This window comes from Strongylocentrotus purpuratus, unplaced genomic scaffold (assembly GCF_000002235.5).
Source record: "Strongylocentrotus purpuratus isolate Spur 01 unplaced genomic scaffold, Spur_5.0 spur5_scaffold_20, whole genome shotgun sequence".
NCBI classification, from domain to species: domain Eukaryota; kingdom Metazoa; phylum Echinodermata; class Echinoidea; order Camarodonta; family Strongylocentrotidae; genus Strongylocentrotus; species Strongylocentrotus purpuratus.
In genome coordinates this window covers 17,794,226-17,821,106 of record NW_022145606.1, presented here as the reverse complement: position 1 = coordinate 17,821,106, position 26,881 = coordinate 17,794,226, and the positions used below count along the sequence as shown (strand labels likewise).

The following is a 26,881-nucleotide window of genomic DNA, read 5'->3' as shown; positions in this document are numbered from 1 at the left end:
TGTACTTAATTTTTAGGATACTGTTTAGTCTTGATAGAACTTGTTTGATCCTTGATAGAAGAGTGCGCGGTGGCTCAGTGGTAGAGCAGTAGTTTCGTAACAGGAAGGTCCCGGGTTCGAAATCAGGTCGAAGCGCTAGTGCCCTTCGCCAAGGCAATACTCCTCATTACCAAAACCCTCGGAGAGGTCCTTTGGTTGTTTACTTACAATCGTACAAATACTTTCTTAGCTGGCAGATCAAACGAACAAATACTTCATGAAATCAAATAGATTGAAACGGTTTTTCCAGAGGGAATGATCTTGATTTGTGACATTGGCTTTATTTAAAATTACAGAGGGTTAGCGTTAGGTTTCTCTCTCTCTCTCTCTCTGCGTCTTCACTTTCTTTTTTCGTCTGCCCTTCTCTGTTTCCCTTCAGCGCTCTATTCCTCTTTATGTATTTATGTGCACTCGCTTAGAGGCAATTTGCAATTTGCGGTATACAAATATCTTATTATTATTATTATTAATATATTGTAAGATGTTTGCTTTCGATTTTCAAGGTGTACTTACCCTGAAGTATTGAGGAAATCCGGTCTTTAGGGGTTTAACCTCTAATTGTTTCCTACTTATGTATACTTTGAAATATATCACCGTGATGAGAGCGATTGTTGAGATAATGAAAGCATCATACTTGACTCGTAATGAAACTTAACGCTAAAATGGCCGGGTCATTTGAGGTATTAATCCGGCCGGGGCATAATGGGCATAATGCCCCCCCCCCTGAGATCTCGGCCGTGAAACGGATGATCGCCGAAAAAAATTGCACGCATGTCAAGTGAAGTGTATAGAATACTGCGGAAAATTTATTTTTCGAAAATTTCACTCATTTGCATATTTATGGTAATTATTGCAAAATTTCAACTTTTTAACCATAAATCATATATTCTTTATATTCCTTTTCACTATGTGTATTCATTTTAGACCATTTGAAACAATAATATGACAAACAAATAACTCGGAGGAGCTAGGCCATTCCTTTATGTTATCTCTTGTTTTGATAATTTCTGATGTATTTCATTGTTTTTTTATATTAATGTATTTTTATTGTTTTTGTTGTTTTATTTCATTTCTAACTCAACCATTTTGACTCCCAAAACAAACACCTAAACTTTAAACAAGACCCAATAACCAATGTTTGTTGTTTTTTTTATTAGGAAAAATGACATTTCTATATGTTTTATACACAAATCACGAAAATAAGCGATTTTCGGGCTAACATGCAAACATAAAAGGTCACGTGACTTTGTAACTGTATGTCAGTTTTCAAAAAAAATTGTTTTAAAAGATGCGCAAGACTCGGAAGAAAAAAGTCAGCGAGCGGCGGGGCGCCATCAGAAAAATCGCGGAGGGGGGGGGGGGGCACAATGGCCCCCGCTGGCCTTAATAGGGTTAAAACTCTTAAGACTTAATTTATTGGGAGATAACGTGACTTCAGCATACTTTAACCTTACAGCCTATTTTCCTGAAGCCACAGATATCTCTTCGGATTTTCTAAACTGATGTGATAATTGTTCTAAATAAAAAGGTTTATAATTTGGGCAGTAGTGCACATACCTTTCACAGTGCAGTGTGGTGAGCTGCGGGGCAGATTCTAAATACATATACACACTGATTTCTTTTCCCAAGTTTTCCACCCAAATTCAGCGAAAAGCATGCCTAGAACAGCGTCCCTGCAAGTGTAGGTTACTAGTGGAACGATACATTTCCATTCAATACTTGGTGCCAGAACTAAATTAACAACATCGTGTTGCCTCGTTTCTCGTGGTCCGATATGATGTTGTTAGGCCTACAGTTTGTTCAATAGTCAGAATGTAGTTACATTCAGTGAATGTTGTCATGTCGGAAAATCCCAATTCATGCTCTATTTTGAGAATAATGTATAGGGATGCTTAAAATTATAACATATTTGTCAATCACTCAATTGAGATGATAATCCTTTCCCATTATATTGGGTCAGACTCGTCTCGAATAGTAATATATATTTAAATGTTCACTTATATCTGCCCTGTTGTTTTTGCCTAGTTTAATGCAGCAATTTGAAAGGTGATACATTTATTCAGGTAGGAGGCGTCAGCCCTCTGGCGAAAATACGCCTATACGGGCTTTTCTAATGGCAAGATTACAAGAAACTGATTGTTCATTTCGATTGCGTTATTACGTGAGCTACTCAAGCCTGCAAAAGAAAATTAATGCATACGCCCATAATTTCAAAGGGACGTTGCATTGTCAATTTTTTTCGGCCACGTTTTGTGTATCACTCTTCCATGGTGACGAACCACTAGCCACGCGTTTCCCTGACGAGAAAGGACGGACCCCATGCGTGTTACCAAAATGTCCGGTAAAGGGGTACTTTTCGTGCGACAAAGTCCGGCCCGAGAATTGTAAAAAAAAAAGGGGTGTATTAACTTTTCACCCGGATATTTCTTTAAAAAGGGGTGTTTTTTCTTTTTTTCTCTCATCTCTTTGGACTCCTGAGAAATTATTCCCAAATTAGGGGGGTACATTGAGCATTTGTCATGATTTAGGGGGGTCTCCAAGGCAGGAAAAGCCCGCGAAAAGCCCGCGAAAGGGGGGTTCGGAAATGTTGGCAGTCCTCAGATAGGGGGTGCTTTCAAAAAGAGGGAACAAGCATATGCGTATAACACTGAGTTTGGGGGCCAACATGATCATGATTTATTTAATAACAATTTAATTATACTAAACGTTCATATTGCATTTTTACTTCTTTTCTAATGAAGAACCATGATAAGACAATATAATTTGATTAAGCGTATGCAGTCATAGTTGAGTGAGTCAAACACGTGACTGGAGAGTCGAATGTAGTGGGATCAAGCCCCGTTGGCAATATATTAATCTTCATTTACCACTCTTAACCCCGTGTTGTACCGATATAATAGAACGCTGTGAGCACCGAAACCGGTAGCCTAGCCGGATGGTACACGAGCGCATTGAGCGCCTTGTGTGATGGATCTTCGCGTGCGTTATCAAATATGCAATATTGTTAATTTTTAGTTTCCCGTTCGTAATCGAAACGTTTGTTTTCCAAAAGGGACTCATCCTTACAGGACATGCTTCTCAATCGGCCACCAATTGATTTAGATACGATCATTTTAAATGCATTTGTGTTTTTGTTTAAGTGTCATATTGTCCTACAGTACATATGATTTACTACTACTAATAATAATAGTTCAGTTCTTGTATAGCGCATAATACGTTATGAAATAACGTCTCTATGCGCTTCCAAAGAGCTTTGGACTTTGTTACCCTAGCTTACCCAGCGCACAGTGCATTTCAAGAAATAATCGTACCAGGTACCCATTCACCTCACCTGGGTTGAGTGTGGCAAATTTAGATCAATGTCTTGCCAAAGGACATTAGTGTCGCGGCGAGATTCGAACCGCGGACCTTGTGATCGACAGTCCGGTGACGTATCCACATATTGCTCCGATTGTCTCATTTTCGCTCGCGTGAACATTGCCAGCACAAACCACTGACCTCTACCTCCTGAACGGATCATCGCCCATTCCCATTCACTATACGTTACGTACTAAAAGGCTGTATTGTCTAACCGTTCATGAATATTCATGTTTTTGCTAAACTCGGCAAAATGTTTGCTTTTACTAAATGGAAAAATTACGGTGGGGGGTTGGATGAAATGGACATAATGAAATAGGCAGAAGTGATCTATGATAATTCATGCGTTTTATGTTTCGTGTGCTCGACCTATAATCTTCAAATCGCTTGGTAAACTGAGTCCAAAGTTAGACTTGTTTCACATGTGTATTATAGGCAATGACGAGCCTGCAACCTATTTTGAAAAATTACGGTGGGTGAACTTTCAAAAGTCAATGAGACATGAGGGCTCAAATGAAAGAGCTAGTGATAACGTACGTCGGGGTGGATGTGCTTTTCGTTTAAACAAAAAATGAATTGTTAACGATTTTTTTTTTTTAAACGTCCATAGGCTAACATGTTAGGCTGCTGACGCTGACCATGCTCTGACGATAGGGGGCGTCGTGAAATGAGACTAAACGGAGCCATATGCTCGACCACAACACCTCTACATGATGGTTTGAAGTCCAAAATGCATGTGGAAAAAGAAATTGAGTATAGATATACTGTATTAATAAAGTCATCTCTTGTTATCCAGGTGAGGTTGTTCATATCACAGTGCTGACCGCGAGACACACTAATGTAGCCGGTTCATCTAGAGGTTTCGAGTATCAATGTTATCGCAGTGAACCAGATAGAGACGCTTATATATCATTCGGTCGATCAGCACCAATAACAACAAACAGATCACCACCAGAAGAGGAGCAGCACTCAGATGGATTCTCATTCGTCAGAGTGGTGAGATTCCCTACAAGCGATGGATGGGATAGAGATGGTTTCGGTCCTTTCTACTGTGAGGCTTCCAAATCTGGTCGAGATGTTACAAGGGTTACTACATTTTTCCAACGAATTGATGGTAAGATTATTATTCCATTCATTATAATAAATATAGAATATTTAATGATGTATTCTTAAAATGTAGACTAAATGTGACGCACCATAACAGCACTGAGGTCTTGGTCTATGAATTGTTATGTGGATATGATTACTTTATAATCCACATTGTAAACGATGCGCTACATTGGAAAACTGTTTCGAACAGCAGAGAGTTTACGGAAAGACGGTTTACTGAGGACCAGGAGCGATAGTAATTCAAAAATGGCTCTGATTATGACGCTTACACACTCGTTTAAGATTATTGCTTGAGAATGGCTATATTACAAAGACGTGATATTTCAGATGTATAATTTCAGTGAGTAGGATTCTGTTTAGGAAATTTTAAACTTAAAAATCACGAAATTGTTGTCATACACAAAGCATACGCGGTATTGAGTTAAAGATAAAGGTGAGTTCTGGTTAAATTTTTTTTTTAAATCTGACAGAATCAAAAGAAACTTACACTGAATGTTCAAGATTACAAATAAATGCCATTTGCCAAACAATTCTGGTAGAAAATGTATACTGGCTGAGTAATGAGCATAGAAAGATTAAGAAATCAAGGTTAGTAGCCCCGACACCATTTGTGTAGTCCCATATACATGGGATGACCAGAACTCACCTTTATCTTCAAGCCTGAAATTATCCCAAACATGTTGATGTTGTTTATTTACATTCGAATGCTTAAAGGAAAACCCAAACAGATTTTGACATGCACCACACAATTTACTATGTTCTAATCTTTAATAGGAAGTGATATCAAATTGCAATAGAAAAATATCAACATTAAACTTGAATGCAAAGTCTTATAAAATCACGCGGTATACCTGAGTGAGTAGATGGCTACAGTGCGCGTTGCATGCAGGTACCATACGTAATGTATTTAAGTTAACCTTATTTTGGTTAACTTATTATCATCTCTATTAACAGCTAAATTCATATCAAGTGATGGATTGTTTACAAAGGCAGTCAATGTGAATGACACTGGAGTGATGATCAGCATGACTAGGCGTCATGATCCTGAGGCAAGTGGCAATGTGATTACTTGGAGGAAAGATGGAAGTGAGGTTCTTACATCATTTGATGGGCAGACTCAGCTCAGCTTCCCAAACCCAATCCAGACATCAGACCAAGGAATCTATGAGATCTACTATGATAACGAGAGGAATCAAAGTAGAGGAGGATTATACAGACTAATCGTTAGAGGTATATGTACAAGTGTATTCTAGCTTAATTAAGATTGGGCTTTAATTAATCTGTTTTCCAATGTAATATTGTTTGTTAGGATGCATGTAAAAGCTTTGCTTCATGTTTCGCCAAGAAATCTTTGTTTTAGATTGATTGGATTATGCAAGTAACATGTGGATGAAGATCTTTTACATATTCATTTATATCAATCAATATTGATGAAAAAATGAATGTGAACACTATTTTCTTAAAGAAATTATGGTAGAGTATTCTGGTAGAAAATGTATAAGTATGATCTTTTGGAATGGCATATTACTGTACGATGGACAGCTTTTTCCCTTTGCAATTTATATTTCAAAAGATTTATGAAACTTCCAATGATAAAATTAAAGTGTAAGCATGTCATGATCTGTGATGTGATAAGTACATACAGGTGGTTTCAAAGTACACATATAAGTATTTTCAGAATGTGACAGAGCCACTGACATGCACTATTATACTTATAGTTCTAGGTTCGAGAGTATTATTGTGAAACAAATTTTTTCATTAGTCTACTTCCATTTCTCATATTAGAATGCCCTGCTGGTAAGTGGGGTCCCCCTGACTGTTATGGTATCTGTGATAAATGCTACAATGGTGGAGTCTGTGATGACAAGTCTGGTCTATGTATCTGTCCTAACAACTTCAAGGGACCGAATTGTTTAGAAAGTAAGTAGGCCTGTTGAACTTCATTTTGAATTAAGTTTAATTATTTATTTATAGATGAATAGAGGAAAATAGTTCTTGTCTTATTCCTTTGAAAGTGAACTGAGTAGTGTACATCTATTTTCCTTATTACTTTCAAATATTTCTGTCTTATACACGACGAGGAGATAGAGAAATCAGAATAGTATTCATACATCATGTCTTTTGAAATATTTCTATGCGTACTTGTAAGTCTTCCTTTTACCACGAATCGTTTGCAAGAATAATGTTGATTATTATCACTTATAATTCTATTTATAAGAAGTAGGTTTCAGATAATTTATTTTGTTTTTTCTTTTATGTATTATTTACAGTCTGTTTTATATTACGTAAAATGACTTCGTAAATAGTTTGCAGGTCATTTTACATGTACATGTACATGAAAGTAAATCAATACAAACACAAGAATGACAAAATAAGATACAGCAGGGGAAATGGTTTACATCTGTTTTCTTTCATGTTAAATGTCTAAATAGCATAGATTTGTATGATTCGAATTTGCTATCCATAGTATGGCAGGGGTTCATTCAATGTAATAAAAACATTTTTTTTAACGAGCATAGGATAGAAACCATCGGTAATTTGCAAAGGAGATTTCATGGAAGCAACCATACTTGAAATATATCTCATTAAATCTTATTTCTTATCAAGTCTATAAGGTTTTAATTGAACAATGCAATAATTTTTGTATCAGTTTGTAGAATCGGTGGTGGAAATCGATATGGATTGAACTGCGAGTTTCAATGTTCATATAAGAGTGATGGAAACAAAAAATGTCATGGATATCTTTTTTGCCTACCTAATCCGTATGGATGTTCATGTGATGTCGGAGCCCACGGTAATTCATGCAACACACGTAAGTCTTCCGATAGACATTTAAATGTACTCAAATAAAAATCGTAACAAAAATATAGGCCTAAAAGTAATCATACTTCTACAATTCTATGACAATTCTAGTTTTTCTTGGCATATCAAAAGCAATGTGGCTGGATTCATGAGTTAGGTCAGGCGTAACTCAGTGGAAAAGAAGAGGAGAAGAAGTAGAAGAAGAATGAGAATAAGAAGGAGGAGGAGGAGGAGGAGAAGAAAAAGAAGAAGAAGGAAGAGGGGGAGAATGAAACAAAAGAAGCAAGAAGGAGAAATAGAAGTTATTGTAACATAGCTTTTTGATGAATGTATTGTATCTGTAAATCTTTATTTTGTATTTTGAATTCCGTTACAGTATGTACTAGTGGAACATATGGTCCAGGATGTTCACAGACATGTAACTGTGCCGTAGGTTCATCATGTGATATCTATAGTGGAATATGTTCAGGTGGATGTCAGACTGGCTGGTCTGGGGATAACTGTCAAAGTAAGTCATGGTCAGCAATGATAATAAATAATATGCCATAAATGCTTTCCCCAAACAAAATAAATCAAAATGTTACATGTACACTGCGGCATTGTATTTTTTTTCTCGCTGGAACCCCATTGCCTACAGAACTCGGTGGCTCCTGTGATATACCCGTTGGGAATAAGATAATTCGGTAGTCCATGGGTTAACTTGAAGTTATTATATTTTGTATTAAGATAAACCCAATCTTAAGCTGTGTTTCGGAACAACTTCTCCCATATATTCCGTATCTATTAGTAGAAGTAATAATAGTAGTAGTTTATTCGATTACATTTTTAGGAACAGGCTAATCGGCCACAAGGTCCATGTTAAGTACTAGAAGGGATGATTTCTTTCTTAAAATACACGAATTTATCTAGTGAAGGCACTGTTAAATTCAGGAGTATGTAAAACAATCTACTTGTCACTTGCTTATAGTACTTGCTAAATTGTGGTTTCTAAAATATTTTCATACCATCTCCAGTTCCAGATGAATGTGAGGACGGTTACTATGAATCTCAATGCACTGATAAATGTCATTGCTTTAACGATAAGCCATGTGATAAGCAGACTGGAGAGTGCCCTGAGCAGAAGTGTGCTCTAGGATACAAAGTACGCAGTGGCCAGGTCAAATGTCAAGGTAAAATATCATTTTTCAATAAAGGGTGTTGAATTTTTCATATCAATTTATATTCATTGATACATGCAACCTGTACAAACGTGAATAGTACAGTGTGCTTGACACACCCGTAATGTTCTTGTATGTACACATGCATGAACGCTCATAAATACATGTATGTTCATTTGGTCAATAGTGCTGGGATAGTACATACATTATTATAATGTATACTCTGGAGAGGGATTCTAGTAGACAAATATTGACTTTATGGAAGTATTAGTGTGTGGATGAATTGTGAATGAATATTGTAAAGGCGTGTTCACTGATCACACAACATAACTCTCTTTTTAATTTAACTACGAGGAAACAAGGTTGCACTGGCAATAAAATACATGATAAAAAGTATTCCCTTTTCGTTTTTTTATTGGGTACTGATTTGCAGACACAACACTTGCAAAGTGTAGTCATGCAAGCAAATAAATGATGCAGAATGAGAATCACATTAATGAGGATCGTGGATATTGCACGGAGTTTAAATGGTCATGTATGAGATGGACATGAAAAAATGCAGTGAATGAATAGAGCTTACGACAATGGTAGAATATAGAAATGACGTCGAAAGTCCATGAAGATGATGAGAGATGAAACGAAGAAAGGGGCTCACGCGATGATTGTGCGGAGGCTTGATGATGGAAACGCGACTTCGTTGACGTGGCTGAAGAGCCGAGAAGAACGCGATGTCGATGCCGACGCTCATGATGACGATGAATGTAGCGCTCGGGCGAGAAGAGAAAAGAAGAGATGTGGCGCTCGACGACGAGGCAGTGAGTCGCTCGATGTCAGAGGCCCAGGTTGAAATGTAGACATCAAAGCCGGTATAGTGGTGATCGTGAAGAGCAATGAGTCGCTCGATGCTGGATCGATGAGCCGGACTTTGAAGTGAAATCATCAGAGTTGCAGTGAGATGGACTCATTGATGAAAGTTCAGGCGATCTACAGTGAATCGAGCTCGTGTGTGAAAAGAGCTACCGAAGCGAAGAAGCTAGCAGCTCCCAGTGGAGAATCAGGAGCCATGTCGGTTCCTGATTTAAGCGTTCCACTGCAAGATTGTCAGTCCTTTAAAGACGGCAGGATAAAGAGATGATGTGCCATACAAGAGGTGATAGGCACGGAAGAGAATTCTCCAATTGAAATGCAGGAGGTTAGAATTGTAGAAGAATTTGCTCCTTGTGTATGCATGAAGCTAATTGTAGAAGTAGAGGTGACATTCTCATATTGACGTGTTACTTCATCGAAGAACTATGAGAAGTGTGGAAGAGAAGAAAGTTGGAGAGAAGAAGTTGTTTTCATCCTTCTTGGGAGGCAGGATAAAACAAAGAGGGTACTATATACCAATTCTGGGAAGGGAGAGTGAGTCACTGGTGATTACCAGGTACAGGGACATTGAAGCCATTATGCTGACACTTAATTGTTGATAAATATATAGGGGCAGTGCCTGGCATAAGTCAGAGGGCAATGTCCTCCCAAGTTGGGTTTACAAAGTAACAAATGAAATTTGGAAATGAAGAAAGATGAAATGAGAAAAATACTACAACTTCTTTGAAGGGCATCGTTAATGGTGACTATTCGCCCTACGTGATCATGCAACTATACTGTGCCCTAAGACAACAATGAGGGGCATAGTAGTGCAGTCTCGAGGACACTGAGGAGCTACATGTACATGTATAGAGTTCAAATCGTGAGGTAAACAATCAGCAGTCAATATTTGTTTTTATATCGTATTCATTTTGTGGTTTCACCTAAAATATATCATGATAAAGTATTTCATTTATGGAGGAAAAAATAATGGTTTGTGCCAACTGCTAGCCTTTTGTCAAGGCCTCGTGACTCTGGCTAAGCGGCTGAGATGAGTCTAGATACCCCGGGTGAACGCGCGACCGAGTGACGAATGTCACGAGGCCTTTTGCATAGTGGGTTTCACTGCTCCGCATGAATTATTCATAGATACATATTAGCATGCCAATACGCCTACTTTGGATTTATTGACCAATCAGAACGGGGATCTCCCAGTTGGCTTCGTACGTGATTCGTTCCATGTAGAGGTCAGTGGTCTTAGCACGTACGTAAAGTAGGCATGTAGGTCCATGTTCGCACTACGTAGAGTTTACTCTGTGTGTGTGTGTGTGTGTGTGTGTGATGGATACTATAGGCTGACGTCGTGCGAGGATACGTTCGCTGATTGGACACTACGTTTTCTGAAGCGAGTTCCAGTCGGAAACAAGGGTTAACATAAGAAATCCAAACCAGATTGATAAAGGCCACAGGTCTGGATTCAGGTTTTCGCGATTAGTCTCTTTTTAGTCGCTCGGCGTCTATCGGGCATGTGGCCTTGTTTAAAGGCTAGCCAACTGCTTGTATCCGTTGTTAACTTTATTCGTATCCATATATATATATATATATGTAGGAATATATATATATATATATATATATATAAAAAAAAATACTATTTTTAGTTTTGTTTTGATTTCCTACACAGAACTCAGTAGTGAATGTCATTCCTGCAATTTTGACAAATCATAGGCCTAGAATGTTAATATACTGTGTATAAAATGATGATAACATTGTTGTCTGGATGAAGCCATATTTGATTTGCTTGAACAAACTACTTTACTTGTGGGGCTGTCAAAATAATGGAAGACATAAAAATTATGTTGAAATTGAATTTGAGAGAGTAAGAAGAAGTTTTTATATGATGGTTGATGTTTGTGATCATGTCAGTAGTGAAAACAACTAGACGTCAAAACCTGTTTATCACATCAAGAGAAATCAAGATGTAAATTTAATAATCTAACATCATTTGATAGAAACATATTTGATTTTGGTGATACACGCTTCCATCAAACTCAAGTACAAGTTACAAAGGGCTCGTTTTTCAACTGAGTAAACTAGTTAAAGTACTATTCATCTACCTTGTGTTTTTAGTACGTGACATTACTCGTTTGTTCTATTATATTTTAGAGTGTGAAGGTGGTACCTTTGGTTTGGATTGTCTTCAGCAATGTTTTTGTGCTCCAGAAGCTTGCGAGACGGAGAGGGGTCTTTGCAAGGGACAATGCCTTGAAAGCTGGATTGGACCGTACTGTCAAAGTAATTACACCCATCATATTGTATTCTGATTTGTGTTCTTGTTCAGCTTAAAATGGTTCAGATAAAAAACAACATCAGAGTTTAGCTGTTGTTTAGCTATAAGTCATAATCTTGCTCAATAAGCTTTTAGAGCAAATAAGTTTACTTAAGTTTAAGCTAGGTATTTCATATAGCACCATGTTCATCGCAGTACATGGCGGATACCGACACTATATAAATAGCCATCATTTTCTGCTTTTTTTTTACAGAAAAATGTACACATTAGTATACAAACTATTCTGTATTGTTTCTCTTTATGCAAATGTTTATTCCAATCTATTATCTATGAAATTTCTCCGACACTAAACATGCAGTAAGTGGAATGATTATCTATAATGCGATAATCTTTCTTTTACAAAAGAGTGTTTTCAAGTGGATAGAAATCATGAGGAATAATAGTGAGTGGCTTTAAAAGTGCATTAATGATTTGCTTGTTAGGAGTATTGCATTGATATTAGATTTTGAACAAAATTATCAGATTAAGATCTTCCCTTTTTTAGGTACACCTGTATGTACACGTAGAAGTGTATTTGTGGTATTTTTTATGATTTTGCTTAGTTCTCGATAGTAATACTAATATTAAGAAATGACTAGGTTCCAATCATCCATTGCTCTTGACGTGAAAAATTGTATTTAATGTTTGGTATATTTTCCTATTTTTTTTACAGGAATATTATATTCTTTTCAATATAATCGAATTCATTCTTTTATTGATGAATATCATGATTGGTCAATGTTTTACAAAGTGCATATACGATTGTGGATGAAATACAAAAGGCGAGTAGATTTTGAATGAAATGATTTGGTTAGCTCCGTGTTGACGTGCATAATATCAGCATGAAATTGATATTTAATATCTGGTTTCATTCTTGACAGGAATATCAAGATTGGTTCCAATGAGAGTAAACCCATACCAACCATCTACTTTCACATGTTATGTTGAGGGTATCCCACTTCCCGATGCATCCTCAGTTGATCTTTACAGACAGACTGGAAGCACCGATAACACGACAGGAATCACCAGGACATCGAGCACTGTCTCAGGGTCAGAACGAGCTGTTGTCTTTGATGTTGATAGTGTGTATCCGCATGAATATGGGGGATACGTTTGCATTCTATCTGTTGAAAACACCGGCTATCCCAGTACGCCCTCTACTAGCGCAACTTATGGTGAGCAAACTGCGCGACATTAGTTTACTCTACTGTACTACTGTGAGATACATGTGTAATAGAGAGCAGGATTTAATTTTCTTTAAATGCAGAATCATTCTCAGTCGCGCTGTCTGCATATAGGCCGGGTTACAGGGGATCGGATCAGTTCTGTTGATAGTTCTCTACTTTTCTTGTGCATTATGGAATCTTTTTGTTAACATATATTGACTTGACTATTGACTATTGTAGGAGTGTCATTGATTTTCACGGTTATTTCAATGAATTGTATTAACTTTTTGTGTCTCTCTTCCTTTTTGTCAGTTCTGCCAGTAATTGAGAAAGGACCAGTGATAGTGAGCACCACGTCAACTACAGTAGGTCTTCGATGGAATGCATGGTCTGAAGAAGATGACATAGGTGATCCTCCTCTGGTAGGATATGATGTCTTTGTAAAGAAGGATGGTGACTGGGTAACGGATCAGAGAGTAGACCATCTCACAACATCAGCCTTTGTTATCAACCTGACACCCGACACAGATTACAGGTTTCGTTTAGCAGCAGTGAGGGAAGGAACAGGTGGAGCCGGACTTGCTTCTCCTTGGAACAACACAATAACTCGCTGTAGAAGTAAGTTTTAGATTGCAGACAAAATAAGACGTTGAGGATGCTTATTTTTCAAACTTTTAAAGCTTGATTTAGTTCATTTATCTACAATTATAGGTACGTGTATTAAATTACTAGTAATTACAATATTAGTAAATGATTTGTACATACAATTGGGATATTTATAAACTTTGTAATGCTTGAAGGCTCTTTAACTACTTTGATTAAAATATATCACATAGAAATGTTTGTATTTTTCATTCCGTACCTTCTTCTCTTTAATTGTTCTATCTTACTATAATTTAATACAGAATTATTTTTATACAAAATATGCATTTCCCAAAAATGTTTATAATACCCTTGACTGTATTTTCCCCAACGATAGTTTCATGTTTGACTTGTTGACATTTAATTTAAAACCAGATGAAGAGTACTTGTTGTAGTAATACAAGATTTTACCATGAATTCATCTACTACACTGTTGGTCATATTGGTGGAATATTTATTTTTACCCCAGTTTAGGGAAGGATTTTTAAAAATTATTTATTTCTAATAGATCTAGATAATGGCATACATTCTCACATTTTATTGAATATTAATTTGCGAGTGTTTGTTTTGCGTGACTGCTTAATCATATGTGTGCTACTATGCTAATCAGCTGGGACCTTCGTCCTTAAGTCATAATTGACAGTAATAAGGATTAATGCCTCACAAAAGAGCACTAATATATAGCTGATTGACACGATTTTTATCCTGGGGCCTCACAGTAACAAGGCCATTGCTTAGCCCCTGAATCATGACTGTACGCAGTGTTTGCCAGGGTACGCGGCCCCTTCCACAAATCCCCCAAAACGAAGAAAATGCAATAAATTATCAATAATTCATTGCATTTCCCCCCGGCCCCCAACAGGAAAAATTCCTCTGTAGGGCCATGCATTATGGTTCAAGGCATGGCCACAAAGAGGAATTTTTTCTGTTGGGGGCCGGGGGGGAAATGCAATGTATTATTGATAATTTATTGCATTTTCTTCGTTTTGGGGGATTTGTGGAAGGGGCCGCGTACCCTAGCAAACACTGCGTACAGTCATGATTCAGGGGCTAAGCAATGGCCTCATTACTGTGAGGCCCCAGGATAAAAATCGTGTCGATCAGCTATATTAGTGCCCCTTTTTGAGGCATTAATCCTCATTACTGTCAATTATGATTTAAGGACGTAGGTTCCCTAGCTGATTAGCATAGGAGCACACATATGATTTAGGAGTCACGCAGAACAAACACTCGCAAATTAATATTCAATAAAATCTGAGAATGTATGCCATTATCTAGATCTATTAGAAATAAATAATTTTTTTAAATCCTTCCCTTAACTGGGGTAAAAATAATTATTCCACCATTATGACCAACAGTGTATATGACTAACCATTTAGTATCTTCTATGTCATGTTAAACTGCAGAACCCAGTGCTTCTCCAACTAGACTACAAGTTTCAGCCATTAACCCTAAAGAGCTAGAGGTGACATGGGAGGTAAGAACTGTTTGGTCACTTAGTGATATGTAGCTGGATGAAAAGATTCGTCCAGAGCACAAAATGTATAACTGTTAATAGTCATATTTGTTATTACATGCAGGTAGAAGCTCATATATATATATAGAGCTGGTAAATACTTGTACAACCTTGATGAGATTTGATTTTACCTATAATTTCCTCGGAATATGTCAAATAAGAAATCCTCCACACCACTTGCTATTTTTGAATGTTTCTTCACGTACCTCATTAAGTGACTCTATCAAATACATATTGTGTAACAAATATTTAAAAAATGGGTACCAATTTCTCTGTTGCAAGTCGAAAGTATGAGCTGTTGGGTTAAGAAATGGACTTTTGATTTCACTTTACAGAAGGATGCAAATATGGATTTTCTTTTGTTGGTAGCATCCTTATTAATGCGAGAAACTGTAAGCAAAATAGTATAACGACCCATAATTTGTTTATTAGTGTGAAAGTAACATAGTTTTATATGTCGTTGTGCTTCATGTAACATGTATTTGCACCTTTATGTTTAAGCACCTCCCCTCGGAATCAGCAGAATGCAGGAGTGGAGTAAGTCATTATACGATCTACTATGCTGCCACTGGATCAACTTCTTCAAACCCTATCCTGGTTTCTCGTGACACTAGCTCCTACACAATAAAAGGGTTATACACCTATCTGGACTATGCCATTCAATTGACTGCATCAAATAAAGACGAGGAGGGTGATAGGATCAGTGAGGCTATCGGCAAAACAATTGAAGAAGGTTCGTGTTTATCTTGGGATGTTTGTTTTTTTCTCGGGTGGGGTAGGAGTTGCTTTGCCAGTTAATTAATACAGTTCATATTCTTGTAGATATTAATATCACAACCTTCTTCCAACATGATTTTTTGGTTGATCTTACTTTCGGTTCGTTTAAATGATCTTGATAGAGTGGGAATCATTCATTCTGCTAGACTGCAAACTGTATGGTCTGTACAGTGCGTCCCAGTAAAAAAACAAACCGAGAATTATCGATATTTGATCATAACTTAAACAAAATTATAATTAACAAATGACACATTTTTGTAAGCTTAGATACTCCTCTTTAATGTGATGCTACTCATATAATGAATATATCACGCATGAGTGATTAAAAGCAATTTGAAGAGAGGAAACCAACAAGTCATTTGGCAGACCGTATCAGAATTTCAAAGAGGAAATCACATTTCTAGGAAGTCCACTTTCTGCCCTTTCATATGATACCTCCACCAACAAAAATGCGCTAGGAATAACCAAGTTCTGTTTGTTTAAAGTAATGCTTGCATTTCCATAATTTGATTAAGCAAATTCGTTTTCACTAGCTGCCTGCCGTAGCACAAAACAAAGTTTTCCAAAGACTTAACTCCGTTTCGTTGACGATCAGCCGTGCACAAAGAAGACGAAAGACTTTATGCATGACTGATCGTAGAAAGTGGACTTTCTAAAAATGTGATTTTTCTCTTTGAAATTCAGTTACCGTCCGCCAAATGACTTTTTTGTTTTCTCTCTTCAAATTGCGTTTAATCACTTATGCGTGAAATATGCATCATATGAGTTGCATCAAATGAAAGAGACGGATCTAAGCGTTACAGATATGTGTCATTCAGTAATTATAATTGTGATTAAGTTATAGTAAAGCACCGATAATTCTCGGTTTCATTTTTTCTGGGACACACTGTATACTGCTAATTCATCAAAGCCATATCGAGGACTACAGTTTGTTCGAATAAGACTTCGGTCTAACACCTTTTTTGAAATCTAACGTAAGACTATTCTTAACCAGCGTCGGTTTAAATGTTTGTTGAGTACGGACCAATACGTTTGATATCGGAAGAGATCGAGAGAAATGAGATCTATAAATATATCTTTAGCAGTGTTTTTTATACTTCTGAACTACTTATGTCTGCATCATATAAATCCTATACATGACTGTTTGAGACATAGGAGTACCATTGCCTAATGTCATTACATTTTCATTGTGATTCCAACTCTTATTTTCTTCGATACAATAAGTATCTTTAATTGCACTCAATTAGATTGGTTTTCTGGAATTAGAAATCGTACTTACCTGGTAAGACGAGAAAAACTAAAATATTTGATATTCCGGAATATTAATACATAATTCTACCATATTACAGTGTGATACTTGTATAAAACAATTTTCTTCTAATCAGTCGCACCTGCTCCTATCAATGTGGCTTTACCGCAGAGTACTACAAGCTCCTTCACTGTATCCTGGTCTACCCCTCTACCGTATAACATCAATGGTAACATCCAGAAGTATAACATCCGCTACAAGCAAACTGATCCCGTTGTTGATGGTAAATACAAGTTAGAGGAAGTATTAACTGATGCATTTGATGGAGAACATACTATAATGGACCTGCCCCCTGAGAACAACTACACAGTTCAGGTATGATTGACCACAATCCTTAGGACCCAAGTATTAAAGAAATTTTCATTTTCTTCATATTCTAGTACAAGCTTTCCATATGTAGAACATTGAATAATGACTTGTTATCTTAAGAGCTATTGGAGAAAGTAGATGAAATTATGAAGTGATTCTCTTTCGTATTTGTGCCATTGATCTAACAGCAATCCCCGATTACATGCATGATATTACATTCAAAGAAATAGCATTTGAGTGTAGTTTAATGGCATCTAAATATTAATTGTTGTGGTTCGGACGCTTATGAGTAGATTGGTATGTTCTTTAATATATGAATATCTGTATCATTATACGTGTAGACATGACTTACCAGCTCCAAATAATTCTTTTGAGTGTTTCGTGTGTGGATGATATTTGTATTTTCATTATTTCTGCAACACCATATTTTAATTTCTGTTTGTCAGGTACGAACTGTCAATGGAGCTGGTTCTAGTAATTGGTCTGAGCCCGTGAATGCGAAGACCATCCTCTCAGGTAAGGCATGAAACGAATAAAACTTTGTTATACCCCAAATTGTATACTTGAATACACTGTAGGTAATGTGTTTTTCTAGATGTAGAAGTAAAATGCATTCGGTATTCAATAAATTGTTCTTTCATTTTCGTATGTTCTATATAACACCCATTTTGTTTATAATGCAGATGCTTTTATTTAATATTTTTTCTTCTCACAAGTTCGACTTTGAGCATTCGTTTTAAAGAGGACTACGTGCCGAACGAATGTAATTTATTATTTGTATCATTATTATTATCGAATAAAAGCTACACTTCAAATTAAAGTCGGTATGTAACCGTAATATGTATCAAAATATGAACATAAATAAGTACATTTTCATAATAATCTACATGATAATATTATTCTTTGTTCTCTGTTTAATTTTCTGAATGCCTTTGAAAAGTTTAATAGTCTGCACTAATCATGTATTATTCAAAATAAGTAGAAATCGAATGTATAAATCCGAACCATTTCTCTGTTACATCTTATTGTGAAACTTCATGAAAAAGAATAGAAAACGTTTCATTTACGAACGTTAATATGATCTGCACAAAATCAACAACAAACTTTGTGAAACAGACCAACAAAATAATTGCATAATTCATGAAAGCATAATTACATGAATATGTTTTTTTTTTGTTTTTGCTAAAGGTGATGATAATGGTATCAGAATACCACTAGGAGTTGTTATAGGGAGTGTGATAGCACTCCTCGTTATCATCGTAATACTAATATGTATTGTGGTGATGTATAGAAGGTAAGTTAGCTCGAAAACAAGTAGACAAATCCTAGTGAATTCAATGCCACTGTCTGATAACAATGTTATAAATAATTTAGTTATTATTTTATCGTAAATTTGACGTTAACAAAAATTAAATTCTTGACCATCTAAAGTGAGACAGAACGACGGTGGATAAAGTGATTGCAGAATTTTTCATTTTCTAGAGGCCATTATCAAATATCTACAAAGAATCGTTTATAATGTGTTCGAATGTAACTTGTGTATGATAAGGGCCATACACAATCGCGTACATTGCAGCTGTTATGCTTACCACGGACCCTTCCTACTTCCAGTTTATCAGAACTGTGTGAGTATATGTGGGTATCTGGAGGATGTGGGTGTGTGTATGTAAATTCAATGAGGCCTATGTTAAAAAGGCGAAATAAATAAATCTTGTTTTGAATTGAATTTCACTTCCAGGTTTAAACAAAGACGTTTAAATGCTGAACCAGCCACATCGCCTCCGATTAATGCACATGAGACGTCCTCGAAGCATGGGAACCCTGCATTTGATTACCCAGACACCCATGATACCTTCCAAGACCTTAATACAGACACACGGAACAACCAGTATCGCACCGACCCCTATAGCTATCAAGATGTCCCAGAATCAGATCCGGGAGACATTTACGAAGTTTACGAAGTTTACGAAGTTTACGAAGAAATATAGATACAACCCAGGTGAGGCAGAGGGGTATCTTGTCAGGCGTAATCAACCATGCTGTATCAATCATAATGCACGTCGGTCACTCTTGTGCATAAGTAACTGCATGTAAAACATCTTCAACTCTCTTCCAGTAGCTCGTTTGCCAAACGTGCACAAACATTAGGCACCAATTGACGGAAGACCATGGCTCTGTAAAATTACATATTTCAGGTCTTGATTAGCTCCATGACAACCCTTTTAACACCGGTACAGATTAAAGTTTCACTGGAAAGTAGGTCCTTGGTAATACAGTACATTTCCAGATCATTCTCGGCTTGATATATTCCTACAAAGATGTGTCCTCGAAAATGTAGTCAAATACTGATGTATTTCTCGCTCTCTGTATACTCTGTATTGAATGAAGTAAAATAACTCTAGGTATGGGCTCTTAAAATTGGCTGAATCGGTATTTCCCTGTTTTTTAGTGGCGGACAACTTTTCTATTTGTTCAAACACAAGCAAAAATGATTAAAGTTAAAACTTTTCAAAAAGAAATTGACTCAAGAGGGTCTATCCCTGTCTGACTACCTTCAAGATTCTGCATGGTCAGGCCCCCAGTATCTCTCTGAGATGGTATCAGTAACGCAGTCAGTGAGGTCACTGAGGTCTTCAGAGGCTACGAGACTAGTCGTGCCATTGACAAGAACGGTCATGTATGGAGACAGGTCCTTCGCCAAATCTGCACCCGTCCTCTGGAACTCTCTTTCTTCTTATCTTAGACAATTAGATTCCACAGAACAATTTAAATCCCAGTTGAAAGCGTTTTTATTTATCTGATGTTTAAGTTTAATTACCTAAAGAACTATAATGTTGAACTGTATTATGTATTTATATCTGTTTATCCAATACTTGAATTTCTGTATATATAAGATTTGAATTCCTGTTTATCTAAGATTTAAGTTTAACTGTATTATGTATTTATATCTGTTTATCCAATACTTGAATTTCTGTATATATACGATCTGAATTCCTATTTATCTAAGATTTAAGTTTAATTACGTGTAGAAATAATATCTGTTGAACTATTTTGTGTAATCTGCATCATTTTTGTTTGTCGCGCCTTGATCGGAAGTTCCGGATACGTGCGCGTTATAAATTTATATTATTATTATTATTATATTGCCAACCATGATATATTTTTAGTAGTACCCCAAGGATGAATGCGCTAAGGAGATAAACAGAAATTAATTTTCTATTCATTTTATTTATTATTTATTATTTGTTCGGCAGTTCACAACAAATATAACAATGTAAATATGAGTAAACAAACATGAATAGAATGTCAATTATAAATGCACAATCTTCCTGGAGGTCCTCTGGGAGCATCAGCTGGCTGCCGGGAAGCGTTATTTTTTCGGCGGCACAGATTGGGGTTAGGTGCGTGTCGAGCCTATTTTGTTTGCAAGACTGGCTTAATGTGAGCTCCATTCAAAAGATATACTGGTTCGGCGACGTTTTTCCTTGAACATGAAATTCGCATCACTTTCGTTTTGTTCACATTTAGCTTCATTCCATTGGAAACACACCAGTGCGGAACACTGTTAACATCACGTTGTAATATTGCAGAGTCCATGATATCACGTACAGGTCGATAGATGATTGTGTCGTCCGCTAACAATGAACATGGTAAATCCAATTTATTTTAGGTACATCAATGATGAACAAATTGAACAATGGCATAATCCTGTTGTGTTGTACTCGACAAACGAGAGAGATATCTGCATCTGCATATTGATCTCATATTTCAAACATCAATAACTTTCTTGTTGCTGGTCCGATTTCAAAGTTTCGCCATTCTGATTATCATAATTTTCTGCTTTCATATAAATGAACTTAGTACACGGGATGGATTACCTTGTAAGGTAGTCTTTATCGTATACGCAATACTATGAAGTGTAGGCCTGAAAGAACATATGCACTGAAGTTGACTGAACTATAATGTAATTATTATGTTATTATGTTAATAAGAGGTGGTTGTAGTTTGGTAAAGATGCAATGCCAGCAAAGTGTAGGCCTGAATTATTTGCACTGTACTATATTTCTTAACCAATCGTTGAACCTTAACAAGAAACAAGTTTTCGGCGCATGAAAAATGTCAATATAGTACATTATTCGTGATGACATTTTGCTATTTTTTAATAGGCAATTCAATAAAATTCTGAGAACTAGAGTCTATTTAGATTTCTGTATCCCATTATGTCAATGGCATTTTTGGATGATCACAATTATTATTGGATGTGGTAGTTCCTGGATTATTTTTTTACTTTCTATAACCCTAAACTATGTGACCTATGTATCTCGGGATTTTCTGGAGCTGAGGACAAAATCATGCTTGATGTGTGTGTGTGCGTGTGTGTAATTCTATGTATGCGACTATATTAAGCAAATATTAATCGACTACGAGGGTAATGGTGCAAACTATCATCGCCGAGGTGATCTCGGGCTACTATCTTCCCGAGCCGCAAGGCGAGGGAAGATGGTAGCCCCGAGATCACCAAGGCGATGATAGTTTGTATCCATTGCCCGAGTAAATGAGGTTAATATTTGTTTTATATCCCACATCGGCAATAAGGTCTATTTAAAGTGAATTTTACATAATAATGAGAACTGATTCTGCAGACAGTTTAGCTTCAGCTAGATTTAACAAAGGGCAACATGCAGAATGTATAATACAGTCGATGCGCGCTCATTTGACATTGACATTGACTTTGACATTTCGCGTAACCTACTTTGCTATGCGTATTCAATGGGCAAGCGTGGGCAAGTGGGGTAGCAGCAAAAATTTACTGTACAATAAGTACTATCTTAGGTAGATAGTACCTATCTATACCTTTTTCGTGCTCTATACAATCGCAATGCAAACAACTATACATGAGGGATATAAATATATATATATATATATATATATATATATATATATATATGTATATTGATGATAATATAATTATTAACATCAAGGAAAAAGAAGATGCTAAAGACAATAAGAGAAGGAGAGAGGTGATATACCTTGGGCAAAGTAGAGCAGGGAACAGCCCCGAGCGAAGACGCTTTCAACTCCTCTGCTAAACCTTTGTTTGATCAAGGAGTTGCAATAATTTATAACTCGTTTGTATGGTAACGACATTAGTATGTGTGTACGTGTGTGTGTGTGTGCGCGTGTGCGTGTGTGTGGGTGTGTGTGTGTGTGTGCAGGGGTGTCGATTTGTATCCGTGGTTGGGGGGGGGGGGTGATAGGTGCCAAAATATTTTTGGCAATGGATCAAAGCAACCAAGAGGTAGAAGCGTGTGGCAGGTTGCACCCCTGCCTTCCAAGTTACCGTCAATAAAGATAACATTTCCTCTCAAGCGCGTAGCCTGGATTTTATTTTAGGGGGCGGTAGTGAGTAGCGAAGCGTGCTCCCTGGGGGGGGGGGGTGCAGGGAGGGGAGCCTCCCAGCGCGGAAGCTCTGACATTTCATTAAATTATTAGAGAAAGAAGACGATTCGTTTTACCGTTCTCGACTCTTAATCCTAGTCTCTATTCAATTTCTTTTGACGTTTCATTAAATTATTCTAGAAAGAAGACGATTTGTTGTACTGTTCTCGACTCTTAAGCCTTGTTTGAATTAAGTTTCCCTTCCTCCGCGCGTAGCGCGGAAGCTTTGATTTTTCATTAAATTATTAGAGAAAGAAGACGATTCGTTGTACCGTCCTCAACTCTTAATCCTTTTTCTGCCTACGTCCTTTCTTCTTTCTCTCTTTTTTTGGGGGGGGGGGGGGCGACCGCCCCACCCCCTTGCTACGCGCATGTATCCTCTCTCATCATCTCTTTCTCTCCCACTCTCTCCTTCTTTTTTGAACTTTTGCGCTTCGCGCCTAACATTTAGCTCGTGCCTTTTAAAGCTGCGGCTTTGCATTTGGCGCTGTTGATTGAATAAATTGAATAAATTCATCAATTCCTGATGAAGCCGTATGAGCGAGAATTCAATTTATTCTTGTTTCCTATACGATTGTCTTATTTACTTCGTTTTCCATTTATATATGTACGTATTATTAACATGAGATGCATAATGTGTATATTGATGGTGGTCGTGCAAGTAATAACCATTAAACTACTCTCATCGAGCTCTCATCATTAATTTTTCTCTTCATTTTTTTTTAATGGTGAATTATTGGGGCGATGATTTTACAGGTCATCCCCCCCCCCCGCCTGAAATATTGGGGGGGGGGGGGATATATTCCCCCATCCCCCGGGATCGACACCCATGTGTGTGTGTGTGTGTCTGTGTGTGTGTGTACATGTGAAGGAGGACAATAATTGGTTTTTAAAATTGAATTGAAACAAAGACGTTAAATTCTGAACCAGCAGCGTCGCCAAGCAAGACCCCCATTCCTACGAAGACCTTAATATATACTGACACACATGCCTACCAATATCTTAATACAGATACACCAAACTACCAGAATCTTACTAACTCCCATACGTATCAAGACCTTAAGAAACCCAACATCAACGTTCCCTACCAAGATGTCAGAAATCAGATCCGGGAGACACTAACGAAGAAATATAGAGGCAGCTGTAGCGAGGCAGAGGGGTATGGTGCCAACATTGATATATGCTGGAGAAACAATAATGAACATGTTATGCAATACACAAATTTGGACTTATTATATGATGTACATTCCAACTTTATGAGCGACAGTGTATGTCCGTCTAATGACGCTGTAAGATGTACATGTAGGTAAATATATGCAGCAATGAAAATACCCAAATGAAAGCTAACGTAGCCCTAAGTCGACCGACCCAGAGTCGACCTTTATGTTTAGAAAAGAAAATGATGCATAATAAAACGTGTATGTAGAATTGTATAGGTGAATGCACGTACGAGAACCATACAGTTATTAATGTATGACAATTATTATGATAACAGCTGTTAATTCTAATAAAAGTAATAAAATGAATGATAAAGAGGCTGTACAAATACGACACAATACGTATATATATGACTGTGTGGTACCCGTACATGTATTCACCTATACAAAACTTCATATTATTCTACTTTTTCTACTATTTTTTTTTACTTGGGGTCGCTCGACGCCAAGTCAACTTTCATGTTGTTCCCATATATATATATATATATATATATATGTATGTATATTGATGATGATATAATTATTCACATCAAGGGAAAAGAGGATGCTAAAGACACCAGAGAAGGAGAGAATTGATATACAGCTTCAGCGTCGCTAAACAAGTCCCCCATTCCTACGAAGACCTAAATATATACTTACACACATGCCTACCAATATCGTAATACAGATACACCAAACTACCAGAATCTTACCAACTCCCATACATATCAAGATCTTATGAAACCCAAGATCAACGTACCCTACCAAGATGTCAGAAATCAGATCCGGGAGACACTTACGAAGAAATATAGAGACAGCTCTAGCGAGGCAGAGGGGTATGGTGCCAACATTGATATATCAATAATGAACATGTTATGCAATACACATAGTTGGCAATATTAATCATGATGCTCATACTACGGTAATAATCAATTTAAATTGGTACATGGTATTACTAAGAAGTTGGAAATTGATGGTCCCCTTTTTCTTATGTTAATTGAGAGTTGATTTGATGAGATAACCACCTGTCAGTGACCTGGCCGAATTAGTGCGGATGGGCTTTATTAAGCCGTTTTCAAGTATTGACCAATTTATTGAAAGCAAACATTCTTTAAAACTTGAAAATGAGCGCTACAGTTGTTGGATTTAAAGCACGAATCTTCCCTTTTTCATCATTGATTGCGTCATATTAAGCTAAATTGTGGACTTATAACAGGATTAACAGTGTGTATAATGCCTTTGCATTTATTTAAGAGAGACAAAGAAAGTAACTGATTGAGTTTTTTCTACAAAAAATCTTATTAACTTTCCAATTGATGATAAGGCATAATTGTATATTTGTTCATGTTTCGGCTCACCATTTTTATTAATTGATTTGTTATATTTTTTTAATGGAATTGATAGCTATGTATGTAGTTTGATAGTATAGAACTTTTTATGAAACTCAGAAGATAAATTCAACAAGGAAGAATGACATTATGTTAAATATAGTTCAAATACTAACAATGTCGACTAGATAGTAAAAGGCACTGTGAGTGTTGAAAATTGTATTGTGAATATCATAACGTGTTGATAAACACTTGTTTTATTGTACAACAAAGTAGCCACTTAACAATATTTTAAGTGTCAAAAATCAAGGATAAAATCAGTTCATAGTCAGTTTCATGAAACACTTTACTTCCGGCATATTATCAAAAGGAAATAAAATACAGTTATTAAATGACACATAATTATCTAGCAGCGGATTTCGACGCAGTAGGAATTTTAGCGTATTTCACCCTGTCTTATTTTTCTTTCTTGTAGCTCATTCAGCATGTTCAATTGACCAATAATTGCCATGTTTAGTTCCAAGCCCGTTTCGAGAAATTAAACCCGTTTTGTTCATTTTTTTTACCAAACCAGGAGAAAGAAAGAATGCCAATTTCCTCCAAACTGCGAATGTTACTCAGGCAGTGAATCGTTAAAACAAAAGACAGTCAACACACTCTGCATAATACATTAATAATAATAATAATAATATTGGATTATTATATAGCGCACGTATCGAATTTGCAAGATCCTCAAGGCGCTCCAACATTACCGGGCTATGCTAGGTTGCCGATTTCGTCGCTTACAGCATTTAAAGGAATTCCTTCGTACCGTTACCCATTTAACACCTGGGTGGAGAGTGGCAAATGTAGATCAATGTCTTGCCAAAGGACATTAGTGCCGCGGCGGGACTCGAACCAATTAGTAAATCCAAGCTTCATTACAAGTGCTCAAGTTTACACGTACTTAGCGTTTCTATGTGAATGAATAGGTAATGTTTTGATAGCTTAAGGGTTACCACTTTGAACTTGAATTATTGTAATTTCCTTGTAGTGTATTTCAGTTTGATTACCAGGCCTTCAGCTTTACCGCGAGAAACTTGATGACAGACTTACATTATGGATTCAGTTCCGGGTATAAGTGTTATACATACTCCATCTGACAGGGAAGATATTTGTTGATATTTACACTTAATGTCGGGTGAGAGTCCCGGGTATACGAATGAGAGTTTAGTGAGGATACATCTGGAAACGGAGTGTGGGATGTGGATGTTGCGGAGAATGATACTGGAGAAAGATGGCACAATTTAACGTGCTGAAACTGTTTTTATCAACTCTGTCTGTTTTCGTCTGGTTTCCGATATTGGTACAAGGTATGTTGCTACCATTAATTCAAATCCATCTTGGTGTGTGATTGGTTTAGTATTGGGGTGATCCCAACTGATTCGATGATTTTGTTTTGAAAATGTCATCATGGTCATGTGAGCAGGGGCGTCGCCAAAGGGGGTGGGGGTGTGGGGGTGCGACACCCCCACCTGTTAGGATATTGTCGGTAAAATTGCGCTGCCGTCGGGAAAAAGAGA

At 36.9% G+C, this 26,881-nt stretch overlaps 1 protein-coding gene across 1 annotated transcript; it reads left to right on the top strand.

Annotated features, from left to right (window-relative positions):
* Positions 1-701: 701 nt before the first annotated feature.
* LOC587243 (angiopoietin-1 receptor) lies at positions 702-20,277 on the top strand. The gene is made up of 16 exons (XM_030993713.1): positions 702-719; positions 4,156-4,510; positions 5,461-5,736; positions 6,292-6,426; positions 7,157-7,318; positions 7,685-7,816; positions 8,322-8,477; positions 11,475-11,603; positions 12,519-12,812; positions 13,116-13,421; positions 14,852-14,922; positions 15,463-15,694; positions 17,124-17,362; positions 17,803-17,872; positions 18,545-18,650; positions 19,095-20,277. The coding sequence occupies exons 1-16, from the start codon at positions 702-704 to the stop codon at positions 19,342-19,344; spliced, it is 2,931 nt and encodes a 976-aa protein (XP_030849573.1). The 3' UTR covers positions 19,345-20,277.
* Positions 20,278-26,881: the final 6,604 nt, after the last annotated feature.

Coding starts and splice junctions, on each gene's coding strand:
- LOC587243 (XM_030993713.1), top strand. Junction 14,923..15,462: donor AGCTAGAGGTGACATGGGAG/GTAAGAACTGTT, acceptor TTTATGTTTAAG/CACCTCCCCTCGGAATCAGC. Junction 18,651..19,094: donor ATTGTGGTGATGTATAGAAG/GTAAGTTAGCTC, acceptor TTTCACTTCCAG/GTTTAAACAAAGACGTTTAA.